The sequence below is a fragment of the Neofelis nebulosa genome, chromosome 4, assembly GCF_028018385.1.
Source record: "Neofelis nebulosa isolate mNeoNeb1 chromosome 4, mNeoNeb1.pri, whole genome shotgun sequence".
Classification (NCBI taxonomy): domain Eukaryota; kingdom Metazoa; phylum Chordata; class Mammalia; order Carnivora; family Felidae; genus Neofelis; species Neofelis nebulosa.
Window position 1 is genome coordinate 160,092,426 of NC_080785.1, and position 16,481 is coordinate 160,108,906.

The 16,481-nt window shown below is 50.5% G+C and overlaps 1 protein-coding gene and 1 long non-coding RNA gene across 7 annotated transcripts in view; one reads left to right on the plus strand and one right to left on the minus strand.

The window, feature by feature from the left end:
- ADGRL1 (adhesion G protein-coupled receptor L1) overlaps nucleotides 1–6,939 on the plus strand; it is a 45,184-nt gene extending 38,245 nt beyond the window's left edge. For all 6 annotated transcript variants that reach the window (XM_058727702.1, XM_058727705.1, XM_058727699.1 and 3 more), the window contains 6 exons: nucleotides 274–442; nucleotides 1,803–1,931; nucleotides 2,117–2,213; nucleotides 2,306–2,434; nucleotides 2,608–2,625; nucleotides 3,058–6,939. In XM_058727702.1, the coding sequence (XP_058583685.1) occupies nucleotides 274–442; nucleotides 1,803–1,931; nucleotides 2,117–2,213; nucleotides 2,306–2,434; nucleotides 2,608–2,625; nucleotides 3,058–3,800 (1,285 nt within the window). In that variant the 3' untranslated portion in view covers nucleotides 3,801–6,939. The remainder of the gene's footprint in view (nucleotides 1–273; nucleotides 443–1,802; nucleotides 1,932–2,116; nucleotides 2,214–2,305; nucleotides 2,435–2,607; nucleotides 2,626–3,057) is intronic.
- The window catches only part of LOC131510521 (uncharacterized), a 19,416-nt gene continuing 2,935 nt past the window's right edge, over nucleotides 1–16,481 (minus strand). The window contains exon 2 of the long non-coding RNA XR_009261072.1: nucleotides 1–429. This is a non-coding gene — a long non-coding RNA (uncharacterized LOC131510521). The remainder of the gene's footprint in view (nucleotides 430–16,481) is intronic.

Here is a 16,481-nt window from a genome sequence, read left to right on the forward strand (position 1 = left end):
TAGGCAGCAAAAGACAGTTTAAGGGTCTGGAAACACGGACCAAAGGGTGAAGGCTAACGACTGACCTTTGCAAAACCCCAAACCCCGACCTCGGGCCCGGGCTGGTTGAAAGTACCGCTGTGCAGGCCATTCCCCCAAGGCCCGCGCATCCTAGGTGGGTCTTTGCAGCCAGCATCGAGGCTCGCCTGAAGAGGGACACGCAGCAGGGCTACGGGGGAGGGCTTCTCCACTGTAAGGGACTTTGATATCCCTTCTCCCCCTCCCCCTCCCCAGATCCTGGGCCCTGGGGGCCATCGCGCTGCTCTTCCTGCTGGGTCTCACTTGGGCTTTCGGCCTGCTCTTCATCAATAAGGAGTCGGTGGTCATGGCCTATCTCTTCACCACTTTCAACGCCTTCCAGGGGGTCTTCATCTTTGTCTTTCACTGCGCCTTACAAAAGAAGGTGAGGTCAGGGGAGGGGTGCAAGTGCCTGCCTTCTGCAGTGGCACTGTGTCTGCTGTGAGGGGAGAGCAGGCTTGGGGTCAGGAAGGACTTAGGCGGGGTAAAGATGGTTCTGGAAAAGAGCAAGATACGGCAACACGGGGGAGCAAGAAAGCAGGACAGGTCTGGGGAGCTGGGAGAGCACAGGGCAGGATTGTGACAGAGGATCAACCTCACCCCCCCCCACCTCCCCACCCCCAGCGTGGGGCACAAATCAAGGGTGTAGGAGGGAGAGGACTGAGTACCACCCAGAACGTACCAGACAGAACGTTTCTACTTCAGTAGTTGGGAGATGAACTGTGAGTTTTGTGGTAACAGTTTCCTTTTCAAATGTGTGAAAATCTGAATCATGAAGAAATATATATATGAAGGAGATCAGAGAAGCAGACGAGTGTGGAGAGAGACGAGTGTGTACAGGCAGTAAGCTCTAGACGAAAGTCGGGGAACCTAAACCCAGGTGTTTGTAGACTTCGGCTTCAAGGGAGTAGGGAGCCCCAGACAGTGGTGGGAGCAGGTGGACAGTGAAGCGGGGAAGGCTGAAGCAGGGGACAGAGGAAGCAGGGATCACAAGACCGCTGCTGCAAGACCCTGGGGCCTGCGTTGGATACGCAGGGACAGTGTGACCCCCTTGCCGCCCCCATGGCACACAGCCAAAGCCAACATCCTCGCACAGCCCCCACTTCACGCACAGTGACAGCGACACCCTTACAGCAGCCGCAGGCTCACACATTCCTACCCGGGCCTCCCTCTCCTCCCCTCCAGCCATGCTCTCCTCTGCTTTCTCTCGAACACCTAGACACGGACCCTCCTCAGGGCTTGTCCCTGCTCCTCCCCACATATCCACAAGGTCTGCTGCCTTATTTCTTTCAGATCTTTGCCGAGAGGGCTCCTCAGGGAGGCTCCCCCTGGTCTATTTGAAATCACAGACCCCCACTACACCCCCAACCCACAGCACCGCCCGACCCCCTTCCCGGCCACAGTTGTCTGTACAGCACCTGACACCATCAAACATCCCACACGACGTGCCGGCGTTTGCATCTACGTGTGTCTCTGTCTACCACGGTACTAGCTCTCAGAGGTAGAGCCGTGGGTCTGATTTGTTCTATGCCATTCCTGGGGCCTAAACTCTCCCTGGCACACGGCACATGCTCATTAAAGATCTGTCGTGTGAACAAACGAGAAACCCAGCAGTGGATGTGGAGAAAGGAGGTTGGGCCTGAGCAGCGAGAGAGGCTGGCTGGCCGTGGTGGGACGGGAGACGGAGAGGTCTGAGAGGCTCGCGGGGCACCCGCTGCCAGCTCCCTGTCCTCCTCCCCACCCAGGTGCACAAGGAGTACAGCAAGTGCCTGCGTCACTCCTACTGCTGCATCCGCTCCCCCCCCGGGGGCGCTCACGGCTCACTGAAGACCTCAGCCATGCGGAGCAACACCCGCTACTACACAGGGACCCAGGTATCTGGGCCGGGGCCGGGGCACCGGGCAGGGCTCCCTGGGGCTGAGTGTTGCACCCACAAGCCCGAGAGGCAAGGCAGCACTCAGCCCGGGTCCCTGGCGGTACTCATCAGACGAGTGACCTCAGAAAGATCCTGGAGGGTGGGCGCCCCGGGGGCCCCCTCACGTCCAGGCTATGTCCCCAGAGCCGAATCCGGAGGATGTGGAACGACACCGTGAGGAAACAGACGGAGTCCTCCTTCATGGCAGGCGACATCAACAGTACCCCCACCCTGAACAGAGGTGAGACAGCATCCCTCGCCCTTCGCTTTATCCCTCAAGATTCTTAGACCAGTGTCTCTGGGCCACCTTGTGACCTCTGACGTCCCGGACAGGTACCATGGGGAACCACCTGCTGACCAACCCCGTGCTACAGCCCCGTGGGGGCACCAGCCCCTACAACACCCTCATTGCTGAGTCGGTGGGCTTCAATCCCTCCTCGCCCCCTGTCTTCAACTCCCCAGGTGAGAGCACTCCAGTACAGGAAGAGATCAGCAGCTCAGGTCGGGGAGTGGGAGGTCTGCATCCCAAGGGTCTCTGCTTGGGGCATCCTCATGCTTCCTGAACTGGAGCCTGGGCTTGACTTCCCAAGCACACGCTCACCTTCTCTCTTTTCTCTCCTCGCTGGCACCTGCAGGGAGCTACCGGGAACCCAGTAAGTGTGACTTGCCTGGTAACGTTTCTGAGGCCGGGAGGAAAATGTGATGGTGGCCTCCTGGGATGATCTCACTCAGGGAGGAGAACTCAGGGTGCCCCCCAAAGCTCCCCCACACACACACACATACAGCCGGAGGGGGTTATATTTGGCTCTCAGGTAGGCAGTGAAGGTGAGGAGTGTCAGAGCACAGGAAATGGAACCGGTCACACAGAACTCTTCACATAGCCTCTGCCTGAGAGGGGACCTGGAGAGAACTGGTCCCCACCCCCTTCCCCAAACCTGCCGCTGGGCTGGTGTCCCCTCTGCCAGTGAGAAAGAATGGGAATGGGAGAGCTCAGCCCAGGGGGAAGCAGGCACCCCCTCTCCCGTGTGCCCATGCCCCTGTCACCGCCCACATGCCTCCTGAGCCGATCCCCTTTTGCCCTGCAGAGCACCCTCTGGGAGGCCGGGAAGCCTGTGGCATGGACACACTGCCCCTCAATGGCAATTTCAACAACAGTTACTCCTTGCGAAGTGGGGATTTCCCTCCAGGGGATGGGGCCTCCGAGCCACCCCGAGGCCGGAACCTGGCCGACGCTGCTGCCTTCGAGAAGATGATCATCTCAGAGCTGGTACACAACAACCTGCGGGGCGGCAGCAGCGGGGCCAAGGGCCCTCCACCACCCGAACCCCCCGTGCCACCTGTGCCAGGGGGCGGTGGCGAGGAAGAAGCAGGCGGGCCCGGGGGTGCTGACCGGGCAGAGATCGAACTTCTCTACAAGGCCCTGGAGGAGCCGCTGCTGCTGCCCCGGGCCCAGTCGGTGCTGTACCAGAGCGATCTGGATGAGTCGGAGAGCTGCACTGCGGAGGATGGGGCCACCAGCCGGCCCCTCTCCTCCCCTCCGGGCCGGGACTCCCTCTATGCCAGCGGGGCCAACCTGCGGGACTCGCCCTCCTACCCGGACAGCAGCCCCGAGGGGCCCAGCGAGGCCCTCCCACCACCCCCGCCTGCGCCCCCCGGCCCCCCTGAAATCTACTACACCTCGCGCCCACCGGCCCTGGTGGCCCGGAACCCCCTGCAGGGCTACTACCAGGTGCGGCGGCCCAGCCACGAGGGCTACCTGGCAGCCCCAGGCCTCGAGGGGCCAGGGCCCGATGGGGATGGGCAGATGCAGCTGGTCACCAGTCTCTGAGGGACCTCACGGACCAGGGGCTGGTGGCCCAGGCCAGGGAGGGAACCCTGGGTGGGGCTCTGGTGGGAGAGGGAGACTCACGGAGGCAGTGGCTGGTGGGCCACTCTCTCCAAGCACCCGTCGGCCGTGGGCCCTCTAGGCCCCTCAGGAGTTCTGCCATGGGGGCCTGTGGTGCAGGGTTCACAGACAGGGTTTCCTACCAGCCACGTGCACCAGCTCGAATTGGGGGAAGTGCAGTGAGGAGAAGCCAAGAGGTCCCCAAGGGAGTAAGGAAGGAGAAATTGGATGGGTGCAGCCCACTCTCTACTTCCCCCTCTCCCCTACCTTCCTACCCCCTGGAGGGAAACGAGGGCTTTGGTCTCCTTGGGCCAAGGGCCCTGCTGAATGGAACCTGTCCGCTGCTCCTCTTTCTGCATCTGGAAATGCTGCCAGCTGCACCAGGAAGGAGCAGTGGGAGCAGACAGACAGGTTCCTCCTGCACTAGTTCCCTGCTCCTTGGAGACTGGGGCCTCTGGCCCAAGAGAAGGCCCCAGGGCAGGCGGAACGGGCAGTTGTGGCTGCTGGTTTAAAGGTGGAACTTTCTCCGAAGCTCCTTCCCTCCTCTGCTCTTCATCCTTGCCTCCCCAGCAAGCCTGCCCATCAGCCTCCTCAAGTGCACCCAGTGACCCCCTCCCTTGGGGTGACTCCTGATGAAGCACAACTCCCCGCAGGGCCCCCAGCCCACAGGGGTGGCCATATTTGGGCAGTTCCCAGTCCTGTGGGCTCGGCTAACTGGGGAGCAGATTTTGGGTCTGGATCTCCCTGGGGAGTGGGTCCTGGGCTTGGATCTTTCCCTAGGGGGCCATCTTACCCCTTCCTCTCTCCTCCTCCTCCCCCATTGCTGTAAATATTTCAACGAAATGAAAAAGACAAAAAAAAAAAAAAAAAAAGACAAAAAAAAAAAAAAAAAAGGAAAAGAAAATCTCATCACTTGAAGCCACCGGGAGCCTGTGGCCCAGCCAGCCCGGGGCTTTCTCCGGAGCAGAGTGGCGCCGCCGGGCCCTGGCAGCCAGGACTTCTCCGTGTATGTGTGCATCCCCAGCCGGGGTGGGCGGGCCGCCAGAGCAGCTTTTTACAATCCAGAGACAGAAAACAAAATCTAGAAGCAACAGCGAAACAAAGAACCTGTTTCCTTCCCGGCACTGTTTCTGTCGCCTCTTTCCCTGCTCCGCCTGTCCCTGGCCTCAGTCAGCCCTCCTGGGGCGTGTACCTCACTGCCTGCCCCAGGACCGGGGCCTGTCTCCCCCTCCCCTCCCCACTGGCCCGGGGGAGACACCCTCACACCCAAAGATGCTTTTGCCAAGATGGCTGCGCTGTCCCTTTGAGTTCCTGCTTCTTGTATATTGCTTCTGGGACTCTGGGCCGAGGAAGAAGGGACTGATTTCCCACCTAGAGAGGTTGATGGGGGAAGGAAAGTGGAGGCAGCAAGTGGTGGGTGTGACCGGGAGGCTAGGAGTGGTGAAGTTGTCTTCTCTCTTGAGGGGGGTGGGGAGGGTATGCAAAGGTGAGAGATCACCTTCCCTCCCCTACACCCTCCTGCAGGGGACACAGAGCCAAGTACCAGGGCCTGCAGTCAGGACACCTTTGTATTGGGGGCTCTACCCCCAACCTATAGACTCTGGAAGCTTCAGGCTGGGGATGTCTCCTGAGTACCTCTTCCAGCACCCTCCTCTCCAGCCTCTCACCCTGGCCTCCCCTGCCCCAACTCTTTGAGGGTAGGGTAGTTCCATTGCCACACTAGCCCAGCCCTATCATTGCCATTCTCCCAGGGGTGGCCCTCCACCCCTATTCTGGCCCCCTTCTTGTCTCTTTTGCCCCTCTCTCTTTTCTCACAAGTGCCATGAGTTTTCAAACATCTTCGGGTCTCAGCCTGCTGCTGCCATAAACTTCTTTGGGTTAAGGGGGTGGGGGTGGGGGGGAAGGCTCTAGGGAGGAACTAGGGGAAAGGGACAGGTAGGTGGCTGGAAGAACCCTTTTTGCTGCTAGAAAGTCCCTCCCTTCTCCTGGGGAGCTGGGGCTGGCTTGTCCCCATCAGTTAGGGGAGAAGGGGTCAGACCAAAGATGGTGGTTTGTCCCATGTAGGGAGACAGGTGTGGGGAGAAGGCAGGTTTGGGTTCCATATCTGGCTTTTCGGTAGGAAGGCTTAACCTCATTCAGCAGAAGAACATGGGTAAGTCTGGATGGGGAAGAGAGAAGTATAGGGACAGTCTTGCCCAGACAGCTCTGTGGCCTTCCTTGGTATCACTAGGCCAGGAACTCCACTTAGGAAGGGGCAGTTAGAGGTCTGTGAAGAGCTGGCAAGACAGGAGGGACAATGGAGGAGTTGGCCAGGCGTCAGTCAAGCCAGAGCCAGAGGCTGCCTCTGCCACCAGTAAGAGGGCTGGAGAGCAGGCCTAGAGGGAGAGTTCCACAGGGGGTGGGTGCTGGAGGTAGGCAAGGAATCCGCTTTCTCTCCCCTGACCAGCCCTCCTTTTATCTCTCCAGATACGGACAATCAAGGGGAGAGAGGGTGTGGTGGGTCCCTAGGTTCTCATTCCAGCCAAAATCACCAAGGTGGATTCCCAGGCCTCAGAGCTGCATGGCAGGGCCCCCTGGTGGGGTTGGACACCACTGCAGTCAAGTGCAAAGCCACCCCTGAGAGCCCAGGTGTCCCCTCACCCCAACCAGACCTGGTGCCTTGACACCCCACCCCAGCTGGGACAGTATAGAGAAGGAAGGGTCTTGGTTTCCTCTCCTACTCTCTTCCTTGGGCTCCTGAATTCATTTGCTTTTAAATCTTAGTATTTTTTGTTGTTGTTTCCCTGGCCTTCCTTTCTCTGTCAACACCTCTTTCCCTGTGTCTTTTTCACTGTCTCTGTGTACCTCTTCTTTCACCCTCAATATCTCTTGTGTCCATTCGGGCCTTCTCCCCTCTCTCCCATGCCCCCCAGTCCCTCCTTGGTCTCCTTTTCGATATGCCAAACCAATTTTGGGTCGAGTGCATTTAACGAGAACAAAACAAAAGGCTCATAACAAGAACGTTTCAGAAAAAAACAAAAAGTTTAAAAAAAATTGTTGAGTCAAAAAAATCAAACAATAAAGAAATTAAGATTTCTTGGAATGACAAGAGTGGCGTGACTCGCTGGGGGGTAAGAAGTGGGTGAGTGGATCTGCTCAGAGTGTCCCCATGAGGCTGAAACGGTGAGAACCTGCACTGCAGCATTTTGAACCCACCGCAGAGGCCTGGCGAGTCACAGAATCCTAACACTCACAGAGAACTTTGTAAGTTCCTGGGTCTGGCTGAGCACTTCAGGTGCAGTTTCTCTGAATCCGCATAAATGCTCTATGGGGGAGGTTATCAGATCTCCATTTTGCAGACGGGGAACCTGGCTTACAGTGCCTAGATGAATGCCCAAGTCTCTCTGGCCAGGCCACTGCATATCAAGTGTCAGAGAAGCCCCACCAGCTGTATTTCAGGCAGAGTGCAGGCACTGTATGCTGTGCCTGTCTCGTTCCACCTGCCATTCCTAGACCCCCACATGCTGCTGGAACGGTGCATTTTCAAACGTGCCAAGGTGGGACCGCATCACGTGTATTGCACATTCTCAAATGCAGCTCCCAGTGCTCCGAGAGAGGAAGGACTATTCAAACAGTGCGAGCATCTCTCCGTGCCTCCCTCCCTTCAACATCCGCATCCAGGATGCCACACTCCCGATTCTCTTCCCACCTCTCCAGCTACTCCTTCCCAGTTTGTGGCTGGTTCCTTCTCATCTCCTGACTCTTAACACCGGTGAGACCAGATACCTACACTCACTCCTTAGGAGATCTCAGCCTTGTTGCATGGTTGTACATAATAACTATAAACTGACAACTCCCAAACACAGAATTCCAGGCTGAACTTCTGCCTTGAGTTCCAAATTCTTTCACATCCAACCTACCCCCTCCACATTTCCCCCGAGGTGTCTGGCAGGACTCCAAACTTAACTTGTCCAAACCTGTCCCCCACAGCTCCTCTCATAGGCTCCCCACCTCAACTAATCACAAATCCATCTGCGACTCAAGAATAAACCCTTGGAGGTTCCTTTGAACTTACCTCTTTGTTCAACCTCACATCGAAACTGACAGAAAATGGAATGGTGGTTCTAACTTCAAATTATCCATAGTTAATTCTTATCACCCTGGTTCAAGCCACCATTGTCTCTCATCACGACCACTGCAACACTCCCCTAACTAATTCCCTTGTCCTTCTTCAGGCTTTTCTCAACACAGAAACCAGAATGATCTTGGTAAGCACCTTGTCCCTCCTCTGCTCAAAACTCTCCAGTAACCTCTTCTCTTGCCCAGACAAAAGGCCAAAGTCAGCCCAACGGCCTACAATGACCTACGAGGCTCTACGACATCACATCTCATCCCCATGGCTCTCCTCCTGCTTCCCTCCACTCTAGCCATGCTGGGTCCCTCACTGCACACAAAGATGCAGGCACCTGCCTCGGAGCCTTTGCCCTGGCCGTTCCATAGCATTCACTTACTCTCCTGCAGAGAATCCTCCTGCTTATGAAAATCAGAGCTTCCCAAGCCACTCCATTTAAACTGCAATTGGCTACCCCAGAACTCCCTAAAACACATTTTGCTTTGTTGGTCTCCCGTAGCACTCCTATCTACAAACTAAGAAACTTCTTTTGCTTGTTTATTATCTGCCTCCCCAACCAGAATGTAATGTAGAATGGTGTGTTTTTGTTCAGTGCTGCTCCCCAGTGTCTAGCACAGCATCTGACACACAGTAAGTGATCAATAAATATTTGTTAAAGGATGGAAAGCTGAAATGAAAGGGAGACCTAGAGTGAGCCTGAGAGGAGAGTTACAAATGATGGAACTGTGTGAATCGGCCATTTCTTCCACTGCTCTCGGTTCCCATGTGCCCCTCACTGCGCAATGCCGAGTTTAATTTAGCGCAGCCCTGAAACCTAAGTTCACTCTTTCTGCTGGTACCCAACCCAAGAAAAGGCAATCTGCTCCTGTGCTGGAAGAGGAGCTGATGGTACTGGACTCACTGAGACACTCTGTGAGCAGGTGTGGGGACTTCAAGGGTAATCAAATTTAACTATATATGATTCTGACTTCGTGCTCTGATTTTGAGATCAAATCCCAGCATAAGAGGAGGTTCTACAACACAACCAGCTCTTTCACCTCTGTGTCCTTTACTCTCCCCAGCACGGCACACACTGTCCTCTGCTAGCACAATCTCAATCTGCCGTGCCAGATGCCTGTGACCCTCAGGTGGCTGTTAGTGGCACCCGTACATACCTGGTGCAGCCATCTGCACATGCCCAGGAACGGGAACACTTCCGTTGACATTTATCACTTCCAAGTTCCTTCCTACAATTCACCGCATGTACTTATCACAAAGTATGTATTCTTATCCCTATTCGTCAAATGAGGAAACTGAGCTTAGAGTGACAATGACCTACTCAAACAGGACAACTGGGCAGTTCAAAGTGTCTGCATCCCACAGATGCTTTACATGCCATCCATTTTAATCCTTTCAGTGACCCGACAAGGCCGGTATTAGCCCTGTTTTATGGCTGCAGAAGCCGAAGCCCAGGACAGCTTATCCCCACGTTCACTTGGCTAATAAGAAAGAGCTGGACCAGGCCTCCATCTTGGTCTTCTGATCCCAGGAGCTGCTTCTAGGGATGTCTGTGCTTGGCTGCAACTGCCCGCTCCCCATCACTGTTCACCAACCCCACGTGGCACACAATACAGAGGGTTGACGATCTGGCTCCTCACATCACAGGAGATGCCCACTAAGCACACCACACTCCCCAACAGTCCCCACGTAGGTAGCATTAGGGCTGTCCAGAGCGGGCTGATGTGAGTCAAGCCAGAAGGACGGCCTAAATGCAGAGCCACAGAGGATTCTCTCCAGACCCCCAGAAGGCTAAAGGCACTGGGGGCCTCCAACCCAGAGAAAACCTCCTCTGTCCCACAAACTCTCGGCAAGACCTGGGGAAGCCAGGCTGAGGCTAGTCCTCAATCCCCACAACATACACAGGCTTATTCTGCTCTTCTCTTACCCCTTCAAACATCAGTCATGGAAACGAGCAATGAGGACAGGCCCCTGCTGCCTCCTCCCTCCCCCACTTAGATCATGTTCACTGCACCAGGACTCTCCTTGACCAAAATCCTTGCAGCTGCTAATCTTTTCTGTTTGTCCTGTCCCACTGTCTTCCACAACCCTCCACCTTCATCTAAGTGATCCCAGCCTCTCACAACTGAAGCCCTCATTGTAACCCAACCAGTCCTCTCCTGGGAATCAATCCTAAACAATCACAAATGCACATGAAAACTTAGCAACAAGAAGGTTCACTGTGGTCAGGCTTCTGTGAGTGAAACACAACGAATAAAATTTCAGCACAGAAAATCATTACATAAATCAGGCACATAAAACAATACATATAGCCATTAAATACAACGATGCAAGGGGCATCTGGGTGGCTTAGTCAGTTGAGTACTCAACTTTGGCTCAGGTCATGATCTCGCGAGTTCGAACCCCGCATCGGGCTTACTGCTGTCGGCGCAGAGCTCACTTCAGATCTTCTGTCCCCCTCTCTCTCTGCCCCTCCCCTGCTTGTACTCTCAAAAATAAATAAATCATTTAAAAATAAATAAATGAATAAATTTTAAAGATGGTGCAGGAGAACATTAAATGACATGGAAATAAATTTTTAATAAGATTTTGTATAAAAATTTAGATATAAAAAAGATAAAGCATGACCCACCTTTTTGAATGACACTTATATACAAACAGCGCATAAACAGTTACATAAACTTGTGTGTATTTGTGCATGTGCACACACATGCATGCGTATATTGTGAAAATTAATAAAGGGAAACCTCACTAAAATGGAGTCAAGAGGCCAGAAGGTGGAGCTCTCGTGCCCTATCGCCAGCAGTCATTTGCAGACCCAACAGGAAGAGATGCACCTAGCAAGTGGATTCCACTTCCCTACCCCAGCAGGAGGAAGGTTTTCTCCCCGCAACCAATCCTCCCCCCCACCCCGCCCCACAAAAGCCCAGCTGAAGAGAGACAGATTAGCTCAGCCTATGAAAAGCCACTACACTTCGGACTGCCAGTTCACTCCAAAGCACTTTTGGTTTCTAACAGCCTTCCCAACTTTCCCTTTTCTCTATAAGAGCATACCTCTCCTTTGTCCTTTAGAGTTGCCTATGGTAAGGTTTTGTCTGGTCACAGCTTGCAAGTCCCAAAATGCAATTCTCTTATTCCCAAATAAACCCGTTTTTGCTGTTAAAACTCAGTTTTATCCTTAAGGTTAACATTACATGTACGTATATGTACACACATATAACATCAGAATATAAAGCTATACTTCAGAATATGAACAGTGAGTAACTTACTTTCTTCCAATTCTGCATTTAAAAAAATTATTTCAGGGGCGCCTGGGTGGCGCAGTCGGTTAAGCGTCCGACTTCAGCCAGGTCACGATCTCGCGGTCTGTGAGTTCGAGCCCCGCGTCAGGCTCTGGGCTGATGGCTCGGAGCCTGGAGCCTGTTTCCAATTCTGTGTGTCTCCCTCTCTCTCTGCCCCTTCCCCGTTCATGCTCTGTCTCTCCCTGTCCCAAAAATAAATTAAAAAACGTTGAAAAAAAAAAAAAATTATTTCAGGATCACCTGGGTGGCTCAGTCAATTAAGCATCCGATTTCGGCTCAGGTCATGATCTCACGGTTCATGGGTTCAGGCCCCGCGTCGGGCTCTGTGCTGACAGCTCAGAGCCTGGAGCCTGCTTCGGATTCTGTGTCCCCCTCTCTCTCTGCTCCTCTCCCACTCATGTTCTATCTCTCTCAAAAATAAACATTAAAAAAAATTTATTTAAATTTTTTCATTAAGCATGTATTACTTTTGTAAAAGGAAAAAGTATTCGTGTGTCCTACTTTCTGTGGAATAACAAAAACCAAGAATAACCGATACCTCTGAAAGAATGAAGAACTAGGTGTGAGAACCAGCCCTTACAAAGATTGGTTATGTGGTAATGTTTAAGAAAATGCGGTGTTGGCACAGGAAGACAAACAGGCCCATGAAGAGACCTGTGACTGGATGCAAACTTGTTCTAGACAGAGGTTACAAATCACTAGGGAAAGGACGGATTGATCCAGAGGATCTCAAGGGTTTTGGTCTTGGGATCCCTTTACCCTCACAAAACTTCATGAGTGGAATTGGGGAGGACTAGGTGGAGCACAAAAGATTTGGGAGACAAAGAAAATACTCTTGAGACTATAATGACGGCACACGTTTTGTCCAAATCCACAGAACGTACAACACCAAGAGTGAACCCTAATGTGAACTATAGACTTTGGGTGATAATGATATATGAATGTAGGATCAACTATAAATATACCACTCTGGTGGGGATGTTAATGGTGGGGGAGCCCATGCATGAGAAAAGGGGAGGCAGGGGGCATACAGAAAATCTCTGTACCTTACTCTCAATTTTGCTGTGAACCTGAAACTGCTCTTAAAAAAAATTAAGGGGCGCCTGGGAGGCTCAGTTAAGCGTCTGACTCTTGATCTCAGCTCAGGTCATGATCTCACAGTTCATGGGTTTGAGCCCCATGTCAGCTCTGTGCTGGGAGCACAGAGTCTGCTTGGGATTCTATCTCTCTCTCTGCCCCTCTTCCGTACTCACTGTCTCTAAACACTAAAAAAATTTAAGTTAAAAAATGAATTAAATCTTTAAAAAAAAAAAAAAAAACTAATGAGAACCCTAAAGAGCTGTTGTTTATAGGGATAGGGATTATTTCTATGTATATTTACTAAATTAGAAACTACAACTGACAATTTTTAAAAAATTTAAATTAGCTAATAAATCAGGGGCACCTGGGTGGCTCAGTCGGTTAAGCGTCCGACTTCAGCTCAAGTCATGATTTCACAGTTCAAGAGCTGAAGCCCTGCACGGGGCTCACTGCTGTCAGCACAGAGCCTGCTTCCCATCCTCTGACCACCCCCTTCTCTCTGCCCCTTCCCCACTCATCCTCTTTCTCTCTCAAAATAAACATTTAAAAAATACATAAGCTAATAAATCCAACAGATGCTAACATAAGTCAGCTATTTTGTAAGAATAACTATGTTTTTAAAAACAAAGTAGTGAAAAGAATGGCATTGTTTTACATTTTGTGAAGCTCCTAGTGTTTGGCCCAATAGAAGAGACCAGAATTCTCACACAGGTTCTGCAATCAATCTGTTGCAATATGCTGTCTTGGTTGAAGTTCATAAAGGAAATCCAGCCTCACACAGATACAGTTAGAAAAGGAGTGCGATAGCCTTTTCAGCTAATTGGGGATATCCTACTTTGTTACTTACCAAAACTCAACAAGTAGTGGTGTGTTCAAGTTAGTTGTAAGGTCAGGGGCGCCTGGGTGGCTCAGTCAGTTGAGCGTCCAACTTCAGCTCAGGTCGTGATCTTGCAGTTCGTGAGTTCAAGCCCCACATCAGGCTCTGTGCTGACAGCTCAGAGCCTGGAGCCTGCTTCGGATTCTGTGTCTGCCTCTCCCTGCCCTTCCCATGCTCATGCTGCCTCTCAAAAATAAATTTAAAAATGTTTAAAAAATTAAGAGTTGGTTGTAAGGTGGAATATGAAACTGTATCAATGAATTTTTCATACTGTTACATTGAGCCCCCTTGGCCTATTGGAAAATACTGATCTACTGAATTACTATACAATATTTTGAAAATCTTCTTTGTTAATATCACCACAGATCTCATCAGAAAAATATCTTTAAATATTGCAAAGTAGTCAGGCTCATGGTGAATAAAAGTTTTCCCAAAGACTAAATTCTGCTTGAAAGCTCAAATTTTATCACTGGCAACACACCATCAATGGTCCTCGAAGTGACCAGCTCCCTTCATTCATTTCTGAGAAAATATCGGCCAAATATCTTAACTGAATAACTGCCGTCTGTCATTCTTTCAAGTAAAAATGGTGTTCCATGAAAAAAGGCACCAGTTCCACCTCTACTCAAACAACTGTACAAGTGCACTTCCTCACCTCCCATCGCTCTTCAGCAAGCAACAGACGTGCTCCGTGCAAACTTCCCATTTCACCACACAGAATATTACAAAGACTTGTTCAGAGGCTCGGTTTTAACACAATTACTACTTCCATGGCTTCTTCAAGGACACTCTTAGGTGAAATTATTTTCACAACGAATGTGTGGCGGCAGCGAGGAATACGGGGACAACTACTACCACATTGTGGGGACACTGCACGGACTCCTGTGCTAAGGCACCAGCAGTTTCACCCACCACTGCTTTTCTACCAGTCGTCCAGAGGACAACACTGTGCAAATGAGAAATGGACGTGACCCTTTAGAACCATCATGAAAATGGTTTACCTCGTGGATCCCCAAGGGGATCACGTTTTGAAAACCACTGACCTACTCAATAAAGGAAACCGGGACAACTGGTTTCTGTGCGGAAAAAAACAAAAACACAGTCCCACCTCACATCATAAACAAAAATAAATTCCAGGTAGATTTTTTTAAACGCTAAATATGAAAAGTAAAACTTCCATGGAGGAAAAAAGAGTAGATACAGGTTAAGATTTCTTAAGCAGGGCACAAAAAACACAAACTTTAAGTAGACTGATCACTCTGATGACATTAACATAGTAATAATAAACTCTGAACTTCAAAAGACACCATACAAATGAAAAGGCAAGTTTCAGATGTGAGAAGAACCATCTATACTCGATAAGATGAGGGCAATCCAGCAGGAAAATGGGCGAAGATATGAAGAGGCAGCTCACAGAAGATAAAGGGTCAATAAACAGACATAAATAGCTCAGTCTCACTGGTCATCAGGAAAATGCTAACGGAAACCGCTAATTTACACAAATCAAAAAACAGAAACGTAAAAATCTGACAGTACCAAGTATTGATAAGGACACTGGGCAACAGCAACCTTGCTGGGGGAGTAAGAACTGGAATGGTCATTCTGAAGAGCAAACTGGCAATATCTAGGAAAGGTGGATATTCCCATAACCCAGTAATTCAACTCCTGATATGTATCCTAGGGAAACTCCTGCATGTGTGTACAAGGAGACACATACAGCAACAACCACTGAAGCACCGTTTGCAAGAGTAGAAAACAAGAAACAACCTAAATACTGAGCAAGAGGTAAATGGGTAAGGTAAGTAAACACTGTCCAACAAAACTTTCTGTGACCGTGGAAGCATTCTCTACCCATGCTGTCCAAATGTGGTTGCCATCAGTCACAGGGTGCCTATTAAACACATAAAATGTGGCTAAGGGTGACTGGGAATTGAACTTTGTATTTAATTTTGATTAATTGAAATCCAAATAGCCACAAGTAGAAAATGGCTACCACATCAGACAGCATAGCTACAGCAATGAAAATGTATTTTTTTGGGTCCAACATGCTTTTGCAGCGATGTTACATATACGTAAACACATATACACTGCAAACGCATTATGTTGGACGAAAAAAGCAAGTTTCAGAGGTAACGGCTGTGACCAGAGTGGAGCAAGCAAGGTGTCTAGAATGAAAACTCTAGGAGGCACTCACCCTCAGCGTTGTATAGGTTGGACACTTGTGTGACCCTGAGAGTGAATGCCTCCTCAGATTTTGTGCCACAGGTGCCATGCTCGCCTCACCTTTTAAGTATATGTCCGGTATGCTACCTTGTCCGGAGTCCCCAAGATCATCCTAGGTTCAATGACTCACTAGGAGGACTCACAGAATTTTGCAGACAGCCTACACACAGCTATGATTTCTTACAGTGAAAGGGTACAAAGCAAAACTGGCCAAGGGAAAAGGCCCATGGTGCAAAGTCTGGAGGAAACCATGCACAAGATTCCAGGAATCCTCTCCTAGTGGAGTCACGTGGGATGCACTTAGTTTCCCCAAGAGAGTTGTGACAACACACGTGAAATACTGCCCACTGGAAACTCATTAGAGAATCAATGCCCAGGGTATTTATTGGGGGCTAGTCAAGTACCAAAAACACTAGACTCCAGAAGGAAAGGAGATATTCAACATAAAACACATTGTACAGTTTAGGCACCAAGAACCACTCTTTAGGGGATGGCAGAACTCTTCTGAAATCCAAGTTCCTAGAGACCAGTCAAGGGCCAACCATGCAAACAGGCCTTCCTAAAGGACAGCAGTCTCATACCTACTATGGCCAACTCTTTTTTGCACAAATCTCATTTATATAAAACTGTAGAACATGACACATAATACTATGCATTATTTAAAGACACACAGATATTAAATTGTACAAACACGCACAGAAAAATAAACCCTGAATCTAGTGTTGTAGTTACAAGGGGAAAGGACTTGGTTTGAGGCAGAGGTACACAAGGCCTCTCAATGGCATCTCTGATGTTTGACTCCTTAAGCTGGGAAACAGGTAAAAACGTATTTTGTTATAGCATTTCTTATACCTTTCCAAGTGTGTGTGCACCTGAAATATTATGTTAAGAATAAAGACTCATCTCCTTATTACTGCATACTACTAAAAGTTTATGTCATGGAGTGCTCTTCAGACTCTAGGTACTATGTTAAGCCCTTTATGTGAATTTACTCTTTTGAATACACTCAAAGGTCAATGTGAGGCAAGTGAGAG